At 39.9% G+C, this 12011-nt stretch overlaps 1 protein-coding gene across 7 annotated transcripts in view; it reads left to right on the forward strand.

The window, feature by feature from the left end:
• The first annotated feature begins 7550 nt into the window (after positions 1 to 7550).
• The window catches only part of NKTR (natural killer cell triggering receptor), a 57727-nt gene continuing 53266 nt past the window's right edge, over positions 7551 to 12011 (forward strand). For 4 of the 7 annotated variants that reach the window (XM_087430797.1, XM_087430798.1, XM_087430802.1 and 1 more), the window contains exons 1-2: positions 7551 to 7656; positions 7829 to 8011. In XM_087430797.1, the coding sequence (XP_087286923.1) occupies positions 7852 to 8011 (160 nt within the window). In that variant the 5' untranslated portion in view covers positions 7551 to 7656; positions 7829 to 7851. Of the gene's footprint in view, positions 7657 to 7828; positions 8012 to 8052; positions 8074 to 12011 lie in introns of those variants that run through there. The other 3 variants (XM_014790960.2, XM_004419562.3, XM_087430800.1) reach the window with 2 other exon arrangements.

Below are 12011 nucleotides of genomic sequence, written 5' to 3' on the forward strand. Positions count from 1 at the left end.
CCTGGTGGTGCAAGCTGTTAAGTGTGCGCACTCCACTGCAGCAGCCCGGGGTTCGCCGGTTCGGATCCCAGGCGCACACTGACGCACTGCTTGGCAAGCCATGCTATGGCGACGTCCCATATAAAGTGGAAGAAGATGGGCATGGATGTTAGCCCAGGGCCAGTCTTCCTCAGTAACAACGAAAAAAACAGGAGGACTGGCAGATGTTAGCACAGGGCTGATCTCCTCACAAAAAATATATATATATATTTATTGATCAACTAGTATGTGCTGAAGGTACTGCAGGGAGGAAGCCAGACAACGTCTCTGCTCTCATGAAACTTTTATTCTGGTATAAAGAAGACAATACAGTATAAATAATCTGTATTTATGGGGGAGACACACAATAGAGTATAAATAATTAAGGAAAGCTTCACATGGTAATAAGTGCTCTGCAGAGAATTTCAACAGGGTAGTGTGCTGGAGAGTGTCTGGGTGGCTACTTTAAATTGTGGAGTCAGGGATGACCTGAGGAGGTAACATTGCAGCTCAGATATGAATAACAAGGAACCTGATATGTGACCATCAGGGCAGGCAGGCAGAAGTAAGACCCTTGATTCCAACTATTTTTTTCTCTCAAGTCCATTTATAGAGCAGTATTCACGTATGTGGTCATCAATTATAACATGTGTCCTCATTCGAGCAGGCCTTGGGAGGAAAAGAGAGGAGGAGGGGCACTGGGCCCTGCTTTCAGGGAGTCCTAATAAGCCTGGCGAGATAAAAGAGACCCACACCCAGGCATGGACCAGGGCATCATGCAAGGCAAGAGATGCCTGAGAAATTCTCCAGATGTTGAGGCTGCAGGAATTCCATCTGGAAATTATCAAGTGCTTCTTATATGTCATAGAAAAAGTCTGTACTTTTCAATTCTTGAACACTCTTTGTCTGCAAACAAAAAATTGCCAGCTGTAGCAGAAGCAATCAGCATCCCCACTCTCATTCCTCGAATTTTACTCCAACTTCACTGACTTTATTCCTTTAATTGTGCTCCAACTGACTCCCAAGACTCCATATCTGTATCTCTATTCCTGAGGACTTTTCCTAAAACTGGAAATCTGTTTTGCCCAGGTGTAGCAGGCCAGAAGAATCTGGGCATTATCACCTCTGGGAGCAGCTCTCAACTAATGACTCTAAGGAGATGAAGTATTAATATCCCAGCTCCCTCACCCCTCCATGGGGATAATTCTGAGATATGTCTTCTGCACTAGTTGCCAGAGTTCCTCTGTAGGATTAAGCTCTAATCATCCGCTGTGGTAGCTAGCTTAATAGCACACACTTTATTGGCTACCTTCCTTGTTTCACGTCCCCACTACTTGAATGGAGTGTCCTGGGATCACTTCCCAAATAAGCAACTTGCATTCAAACCATTGTCTCAGTCTTCTTCTGAGGGAAACAACCAAGATACCAGTTGTCTAGTGCCTTACCCTTGGTGGGTATACCCAGACTGGCTCAGCAAATATAGCTTCCATCAGCACCAGGGCTGATGAAAAATTTTCACCAAAACCCAATCTACTTGCAAAAACTAGTGTCTAGAAAAAGTGTCAGAGCAAAGCACTCAAAGCAGAATTTAGAGGATGAAATGAGTAAACAAGTAGGATCAACATAAAATGAGTAAGGACCCTATCTGACAAGAATTGTTTGTTGTAGTGGGTTTTTCATATGAATTTGATGGGATCCAAGCTAAAGAGGGTGAAGCAGCAGACATCTGTGAAAACATAGCCATGATTTAAAACAAGTTAGTGGCAAATAAGCCAATTCTCTAAAGAGGCCAAAAGATGGGTGTAGTATCCACAATTAAGGTGACTTCTTAGTTCACAGTGGCCATCTCTGTGCTGCCTCAGTGGCCATCTCTGTGCTGCCACACCCTCATGCCTTTCTCCTGGTTACTGGCACACCCTAAGTTAATCAATCATAATACCTGCCCATTGTCATGGCCATCAAGACTGATCCAGGGATGGGCATATGAACCTCATCAAGCCAATCAGAATCTCTCCCCAGGATTTTTTTTCACTGGTGCTGGCAGGAAAAATGCTTTCCCCTCAAATTGCCAGGCCATAAGGATGTATACTTGAAGCTTCCATGGCCATGTCCCCATGGAGAAAGCCCATCTGATCTTGACTAATACCATGAGGATGTTATTCTATCAAAATACATATTTTTCTATACCCCATGAAAAGGCTACTCCTTGTTTTCCAAAAAAAAAAGAAACCTAGGATTTCAAAAAATGTGTTTTCAGATTTTCAATATAGATAGATTTTGTTACCAAATTCTGGTAATATTTCTGGTTCTGTCTTGTGGGTCCCAAGATTACTCCAGGTTTGATGATCAGCTAGGAGGACTCACAGCTATGATTTATTATAGCAAAAGAATACAAAGCAAAGTCAGCAAAGAGAAAAGGCACATGGGGCGAAGCCCAGTGGAAACCAGGTTCGAGGTTCCCTCACCCAGTGGAGTCATACAGGACAGGCTTAATTCCTCTAGGGATGAACTGTGACAACATGTGAGAAATGTTGTCTACCAGGGAAGTTCATTAGAGACTCAGAGCTGGTCAGTATGCCTCTTCTGCCTAGCATATACCAAAATTTCAGATTCCCAAAAAGAAAGCAGGTGTTCAGCATAAATCATATTGTTTGCACAAATAGTTTAGGCATAGCAAGTCACTCTTACCATTTAATGAAAGTTTTCTAGAAGTGTAGGAAACTGATTATCGTTCAAGTTCACAGAGTCCACCCAAGGGCCAACCTTGTAAGCAGGCCTTTCTGAAGATAGCAGTCTCAGGCCTATTATACTAATTCTTTTCTGCACAATTTCTCATTTAAGATCTAAGATATCCTTTTATTTAAAAAATGGTATAAGTAAATAAGGTAGAATTGTATATGTATCCTCTCATCGGAGAAAATGTACTTTGAGGGAGGTAGGTTGGAGCAGGGATCCCTGCTTGAGGCTGAATTGTATATTACAGAGGTTATACTGAAGGAGCTGAGAGGCAATAAATTGATAACCAATACACCATACATTGGGATAATCACATGCCTTTTCTTTCATCTGTTAATATGGTGAATTATAGGAATAGATTTTCTGAGGTTGAACCATCTTTGCATTCCTGAATTAAAGCCAATTAAGTCATGAACATTTTGGGGTTTAAATACTGCTGAACTCCATTTCCTAATATTTTATTTGGATTTTTAAATCCATGTTTATAATGAGATTGGTCTCTAACTTTCTTGTCCTGTCTTTGTCTGGTCTTGGTATCGTGAGATAAGTTAGGTAGCTCGCTCTCTCTTTCTATTTTCTGAAATATTTTGGTTGAGAAAAGGATTATTGATCCTTGAGTGTTTGGTAAAATTTACCTATGAAACAATTTGGACCTTCTGTTATTTTGGAAAGGAAGACTATATTTATTCTTAATGGGAGTTTTATTATGAATAATTTCAAAGATAAAAGTAGAGAACATAGCTCAAAAACACCCATATACCTATCACCTAGATGCAACAACTATCAAGATTTTTCCATATTTATTTCACTCATTATCTATTTAAAAATTTATTTTCTTTCTTTTTTCTTTGATTAAATACTTTAAAGCAAATCCCAGGCAGATATCCTGTGTTTTCATCCCTACATGCTTCAGTATGCATCTCTAAAAAACCAAGGATATTTTCTGTTTTGTTTTTCTGTTTGTGAGGAAGACTTGCCCTGAGCTAACATCTGTTGCCAATCTTCCTCTTTTTGCTGAGTAGGATTGGCCCTGAGCTAACATCTGTGGCCATCTTTCTCTATTTTGTATGTGGGATGCCACCACAGCATGGCTTGATGAGTGGTGTGTTGGTCTGCACCCGGGATCCAAACCTGCAAACCCTGGGCTGCCAAAGCAGAGCACACAAACTTAACCGCTACACCATCAGGCTGGCACCAGGATATTTTCTTACAGAACCAATATTTCATTATCACCTCTAACAAAATTAAATATATTTCCTTAGTTTCATCCAATATATAGACCATAATCAAATTTCCCATTTGTCTGTATCAAAATGCCTTTCACAGTTGTTCGGAGGGGAATTAGGGATTACTAATTCAATTTCTTCAATGGTTACTAGTTTATTCATGTCTTCTATCTCTTTTGAGTCAATTTTGGTAATTTCTATTTTCTAGAAAATTATCTATCTAAGTTTCCCCAGTAGCACTCCTGATTATTTTTGCCAGAGTGCGATCCACTGAAGTTCCAACTGCTGGTGTGATCCCACTCTAAAAGGCTAAACATCCAGAATCATTACCTGAAAACTCCTACTACCACCGGTTCTTCTTCGTGGTAATCACGACAAATTAGGCTTGAGTTTGTAAACTCCCTGGATGCCAATTTTCTACCATTCTTGAGGATGGAGGAGGAGGTATCAGTCCTTTTGGCGGATGCTAGCCCTAGGCCTGCCTTGTCCCGGCAGTTTCTTCATCTTAACCACAGACCAAATAGCATACCTTATCTTCAAATCATCTGAAATATAATTTCAACTCACAGGACAGAATAAAAGAATTTTGAGCAAGGAGGAAACTTAGATAGAAGGTATATTTCATCCTGCTTCTTTTACAGATGAAGGAACTGAACTCTAGAAAGATCAAAGTGATTTATCCAGCTCTCATAACCAGTGGCACTTTGGAGTGTCAAGATAAGAATGAATTCCTGCAGATTTAAGGTACACCCCAAATTAAGCATTTCATTCCCAGGCTCTGAAGCCTACTTAGATTGAAGCCAGCTGCTCTAAAGCACAGAAATTACAAAGTTGGGCAGTGCTCCTGTCCTTTCCTTTCACAAATCTTTGTATGAAAGTTAGCTTTACCAACCCATTTCATCTTCAAATAGGCATGTGCGTTTCATTTTTTAAAAACCTATAAATGATTAGCTGTAACACTGTAAGCAAAATGAGACCCAGGACCACTGGCTTCTCAATTCAGCCTAGGTTACAAACGAGAAACCCAGGAGACTGTTGCTCTGATAGAGATACTGTACTCTCCGGGAGGTAGAACTGGCAACCTGTGACAGGGATAGCACTTCTGTGATGGTGTGGAAGTGCCAAAGGTCTGACTGCCCTTTACACAGATAGCACAGGTGCAGAAACAGGTTAGAAACTACCTAAGTGACCCTGATTTTGAAATTTACTATAAAGCTACAGTAATCAAAACAGTGTGCCACTTCACACCTATTAGATTGGCAATTATCAAAAAATGGAAAATAACAAGTGTTGGCAACGATGTGGAGAAACCGGAACCCTGGTGCACTGCTAGTGGGAATGTAAAATAGTGCAGTCACTATGAAACAGTATGGCAGTTCCTCAAAAAATTAAAAATAGAATTAACTAGCTTATGACCCAGTAATTCCACTTCTGGGCATAGATCCAAAAGAACTGGAAGCAGGATCTCGAAAATATATTTGTACACTCATCTTCATAGCAGCATTATTCACAATAGCCAAAAGGTGGAAGCAACCCAAGTGTCCACTGACTGACGAATGTATAAATAAAGTTGGTATATACATATAATTAAATATTATTCAGTCTTAAAAAAGGAAATCCTGCAATATGTGACCACATGGATGAACTTTGAGGACCTTATGCTAAGTGAAATAAGACAGTTGCAGGACACATACTGCACGATTCCACTTATATGCGGTATCTAAAATTCATAGAAGCAAAGAATAAAACGGTTGCTGCAAGGGAATGGGGAAGAGAAAAGGAGGAGTTGCTAATCAATGGGTATAAAATTTCACTTATGCAAGATGAATAAATATTAGAAATCTGCTGTAAACATTGTACCTATAGATAACAATACCATATTGTACACTTAAAAATCTGTTAAGAGGGTAGATCTCATGTTAAGTGTTCTTACCACAATAAAGTAAAGCTAAAAAAAATAAAGTAGAGAATGGCTGCCAGAAGCTGGGTAAAGGAGAGAGAACTGGGAGTTATTCTTTAATGAGTCAGAGTTGCAGTCTTGCAAGATGAAAAATGTTCTGTGGATAGATGGTGCTAATGGTTGCACAAGAATGTGAATGTACTTAATGCCTCTGAACTGTACACTTAAAAAGTTAAATGATAATTTTATGGAATGTATATTTTACGATGCTTATTTTTTTTTTTTTTGCGAGGAGATCAGCCCTGTGCTAACATTTGCCAATCCTCCTCTTTTTTTTTGCTGAGGAAGACTGGCCCTGGGCTAACATCTGTGCCCATCTTCCTCCACTTTATATGGGACAGCGCTACACCATGGCTTGGCAAGCAGTGGGTCGGTCGGCGTGAGGATCCCAATGGGCAAGCCCCCGGCCACGGCAGCCGAGCCTGCGCACTTAACCGCTTGGGCCACCGGGCCAGCCCCTGTATATTTTACAATTTTAAGAAAATAACTAAAAACAAGCACAGTGTGGCCCTGGCATAAAGATAGATATATAGATCAATGTAACAAAATAAAGTCCAGAAATAGAACCACACACATGTGGTCACAAACCAAGGTAATTCAATGGATCAGCCATTTCAACAAATGGTGGTGGAACTACTGTATATCCCTATAGGAAAAAAAAAATGAACCTCAACCTCTACGTGACACCATAAGGAAAAATTCTAATAGATTATAGACTTATATGTAAAAGGTAAGACTATAAAACTTCTAGAAGAAAACATAGGAAAAACTCTTCGCGAGCTTGGGGCTAGGCAGAGATTTCCTAGCACAGAAAAAGCACAAACCATATAAGAAAAAATTGATCAAATGACTTCACCAAAATTAAAAACTGCTTTGCATAAGCCACCGTCAAAACAATGAAAAGACAAGACGCAGATTGGGAGATATTTGCAATGACACACATCTAACAAAAGATTTGTAATCAGAACATACATCTATCACCTCTTTGACAAAACAGTGGTATCCAAAATCCTTGCATTCATTAATAAGACGAAGAACACGATTAAAAAATGAGCAAAGTTCTCGAACTGACTCTTCACAAAAGATGTAGAATGGCCATGAACAGAAACTATCCTAGTGAAGCTGGAGCCGAAGAGGGAACAAACACACACCCCAGCCTAAAAGGCCTTTGAAGTGAGACGAACGGTCTAATAGGAGGATAGCGTCATAACTACTCCTTGCGAAAAACAAAACAAGCCAAAAGATCTGTCGGTTTACTAAACCCCAAGACTTATTCTCACTATTCACTCGCATCTGTAGCCAACCAGAAGCCTCGCGATATCGGAAAGTACGCGGACGCTCACGGCTCTTCAAAGAGGACAAGAGGAAGTACAGAGCACAGGCGCGCCAGGAGTCCCCGATTGGGCGACCGACTCCAATGGTAAAGGGGGAAAGGGGCGGGGCAAAAAAGGACAAGCTCAGCTATAGGAGAGCCAGGCTCGAGGCTCCTCCAAAGCTAACAGTCACGCCCACGTGTCGCGCCCCCTTCGGTTAACCACCCCCTTCGAGACTGTGCTCTCGTGGTATTTGTCCCAACTCTCGCGGGGTTTAGCGTGGCACTAGGAGGCTGGGCCTGCGGGAGGGGGTGGTGGTCCGTTAGTGGCGTCGGCCTCTGGCTGCGGTGGTCGCGCTTAGTCGTTTGCTCGCCCGGAGCTGCTCAGGCTGGAGGCCAGCTAGGTAAAGAGCTCGCCCGCATGTGTGTGCGCGCTGCGTGGGAGTCGGGAGGCCCGGGCGGGAGGGGGTCCGGTCTCGGCCTCCCGCGCTATCGCGACAGGCCGGCGCGAGGCGATGGTGGCGCGGGCTCCGCCCCAGCTCCCGCCCTGACTGCTTTCCTCCCCGTCTCTCCCAGCTCTTGCCGCCGCCTCGGTCGCGATGGGGGCGCAGGACCGGCCGCAGTGCCACTTCGACATCGAGATCAACCGGGAGCCGGGTGAGCCGGAGACTGGGGAGCCCTGCTGGGGCCTGGGCTTGCCTTGGCGGAGGGGAGGGGTTCTAGCCTCATCAGCCCTCCCCCAAGCCTTTTTGAGAACGGGTAGGCACAGTCAGCACTCCGATTTCTCCTGAGCGAAAATCTGTGGAGAGGAGGGTGGCCAGGTACACCACTCCCACCCTACTGGGAACCGGGCCTCGCCCTCCCAAATCCCAAGCCCCTTGCACCCCCGGACTGAATGTTCATACCATACCTGGCGCCAAGAAAAGGGGTGCAGTCCTTTTTGGACTTTTTCTCTCAGTGTCTCCTAGGGGGCACGCACTCCCAATTTCGATTTCTGGCTTCTTGCTCTGTACTGTGAGGTTTGGACTCGTATGTTCTGTATTTCCTAATCCTTGTATAATAGGTTAACTCCACTTCTATTTTTCCTTAAGTATCTTTAGCCAGAATTTGTTGGTTTGTGGGAAAATGGCTTAGCGAAAGTCTTGTATGATATACCAAAGCATTCTGTACCAACAGACTTGCAGCATGCGTGCACTTAGCATTAATGTTTTGTCTTTAGGCAATCCGGCCATTCGTTAGGGTATTTTGTTGAAAATAAGATATTTTCTCCTAAAGGGTCGTTTCATTTTAAGTAGCAGGGCTTGAAGGGTTCCAAACCATTTTCTTAGCTTTTTTTAGTATCTGTGACAGAAATTTTAATTGGAGCGTATATGCAGTCTTTGTGCAGCATCTTGTTCAGCAGATTCTTACTGAGAGTCTGCTACTGTTCTAGACTCTGGGGATATAGCAATGAATAGAACAAAGGCCTCACTTCCTTGTAGTTTATATTTTGTTGGGGGAAGACAGACAATAAACCGGGGGAAAAAATACAGTGGCTTGTATTTTTAATAGATTTTAAATATTAGAAATTAGAATAAAAAATAGATTTTAATAGATTGGTCAGAAAAAACCATTTTGAGAAGATGACATTTAAGCAGACATCTGAAGGAGATGAGGAGGTGAGCCATGTGGATATCTTTGAGAAGAGCATTTCCTGGTAGAGGGAATAGTTAATAAAGAGGTTCTGAGGAAGGAATGCTCTTGTGTGTTTGAGGAACAGCAAGAAGCCCAGGGTGGCTGGAAGAGAGGAGGGAATAGTAGCAGGAAATGGCTGTAGGCCATAGTCAAAGAACTTTGACTCAGTGAGATAAGATATTGAAAGATTTTTTTTTTTCTATTTTTGGTGAGGAAGACTGACCCTTAGCTAACATTTGTTGCCAGTCCTCCTCTTCTTGCTGAGGAAGATTGGTCCTGAGCTAACATCTGTGCCCATCTTCCTCTATTTTGTATGTGGGATGCTGCCACAGGGTGGCTTGATGAACCGTACATTGGTCCGTGCCCGGGATTTGAACCTGCGAACCCCGGGCTGCTGAAGTGGAGTGTGCAAACTTAACCACTACGCCACTGGGCCAGCCCCTTGAAGGATTTTGAGTAAAAAAATGATGTGATTTTAAAAATTTTGTTGTGTTCTCTCCTTTTAATATTTTGAGCCTTGATGGATCTTAATCCTTACTCTATAGTGAATCCATGCTTATAGTGAAAACAGGGCTTATTTTTTTAAGAATTAGAAATAGCAGACTCTTGAAAAGTAGAAGTAAAACAAAGGTTCTATAGCCATGTAAAGTACTCCTTTCCTAGTACATGTTCATATTCTAGATTTGCAAATAATCTTTATTGTAAAAAATATCCAGAATATGTTTGGTAAATGTTGAATAAACTTGAGTCCCCAACATCCAAGGTAATTCATTATAATACCATTCTGACAGAAGTGACTAGCACTCTTGAGAACACTAAATCATATATAAAACAAGGAATGATTACATTGTTCTAGGTTGGACCACTTGATGATTGGCAATTTCATATGGTTCAGTCTCATATAAAATACTTCTCTAGTACTTTTCAGTATATTATCTAAGTAGATAACTTAATTTTTACACAACTTTTAAAGATCACTTCAGTTGTTTGAAGTGTTGAGTTGAGTTGAGTTGAGATGTTTTGCTTCGTAGGATTTAACCATTAGTACCTATGTCATTGAGTACTTATTCAAGTAATGCTCTTGACTTCTTGTCTAGTTAGTAATTCACTTGATGTAAATACAAAGTAATATCTTTGATTTACTTTGGTAAGCAGAGATCCTTTAAGAGTGACCATACTGTCCACATTGAGAGATCAAGAAGTATTGATAAAAATTGAGTTGAATACAGCACAGTATGCTGTTCCATTCCTATCAATGGAAGTTTATATATTTTATTGCAAACAAATTAACTAGATTTTTGAATGATAAAGCCACCAAATGAATGCACATATATTAAAAGAGGAGAAGTCTTTAAATTATATATGTTTTTCTCTATGAATCCAATAAGACGGTTCCTATTTACAATAATTCCACGACTGTTCCTTAGAATTTTTTTTCAGAAGGTTTTTAACTAAGATTTTCATTTCTTTAATAGTTACAGAACTATTCATGTTGTTATTTCTCCTTGAGTGAGTTTTGGTAGTTTGTGGCTTTTAAGAAATTGGTCCATTTTATCTGAGTTGTCAAATTTATGTGCATAGAGTTGTTTGACATTGTCCCTTAATGTAATATCTGTGGGATCTGTAGTGATATCTCCTTCATTCCTGATATTGATAATTTGTGCCTTTTGTCTTTTTTCCTTGGTCAGTTTGGCTAGAGGTTTATCAATCTTATTATCATTTCAAAGAATCAGAATTTAATTTCATTGATTTTTTTTTTCCTGTTGTTTTCTGTTTTCAGTTTCATTGATTTCTGCTCTTTACTTCCTTTCTAATGCTTGCTTTCACTTTATTTTGCTCTTCTTTTTCTAGTTTCTTAAAGTGGAAACTTGGATTATTGACTTGAGACCTTTTTTTCTAATATCAGCATTTAATACTATAAATTTCCCTCTTTATGAAGGACCCCACAAATTTTGTGCACTCCACAAATTTTGATATATTGCTCATTTTTCTTTTAGTTTAAAACGTTTTCTAATTTCCCTTGAGGCTTAGTCTTTGACTCATGAGTTATTTGGAAGTGTTTTAATTTCCAAGTACTTGGATATTTTGCATTTGTCTTTCTATTGATTCGAGTTTAATTGCATTATGGTCAGAGAACATACTTTGTATGATCTCAGTTCTTTTAAATTTATTAAGGTTTGATATGTTCTATTTTGGTGAATTTCCCATGTGCACTCAAAAGAATATATGTTCTGCTGTTTTGTATAGAGTGTTCTATAAATATCATTTAGATCCAGTTGGCCGGTAGTGTTGTTTATTTCCTCTGTATCCTAGCTGATTTTCTGTCTACTTGTTCTATTGATTATCAAGAGAGAGTATTGAAGTCTTCAACTATAATTGTGAATATGTTTATTTCTCCTTTCAGTTCTGTCAGTTTTTGCTGCATTTACTTTGAGGCTCTTTTGTTAGGTGGATGCATACACATTATGTAATGACCTTTTTTATTCCTGGTAATTTTCTTGCTCCCAAGTCTACCTTGTCTGATATGAATACAGCTACTTCAGCTTTCTTTTTATTAATGTTTACATGGTATGTCATTTTCTATCCTTTTACTTTTAACCTACTTATATCATTATATTTAAAGTGAGTTTTTTGTAGATAGCAAATAGGTGGGTCTTGTTTTTTATCCATTCTCACAATCTCTATCTTTTAATCGGTATATTTAGACTTTTTACAGTTAATATAATTATTGTTATGTTTGGATTTGTCTATTTAATATTTGTTTTTGCTTCCTCTTTTATTCTCTTCTCTTTTCTTGCCTTCTGGATTATTTGAACATTTTTTAGTATTCCTTTTAAATTTTTCTGTTAAATTTTTGATGATATTTCTATCGTTTTTTTAGTGGCTACTGTAGAGATTACAGTATATATACTTGGCTTTTCACAACGTACTTAGAATTAATATTTTACCACTTCGAGTGAAATGTTGAAACCATCCCGCCATATAACACCCTTTTACCTCTCACTTTATGTCATATTTGTATAAAAAATCTTGTAGATGATATAGTCCATTTTCTGATAGCCTCTTATTTCCTTAGACTAAGCCG

Source organism: Ceratotherium simum, chromosome 5, assembly GCF_057802395.1.
Source record: "Ceratotherium simum simum isolate JZ-2026a chromosome 5, ASM5780239v1, whole genome shotgun sequence".
NCBI classification, from domain to species: domain Eukaryota; kingdom Metazoa; phylum Chordata; class Mammalia; order Perissodactyla; family Rhinocerotidae; genus Ceratotherium; species Ceratotherium simum.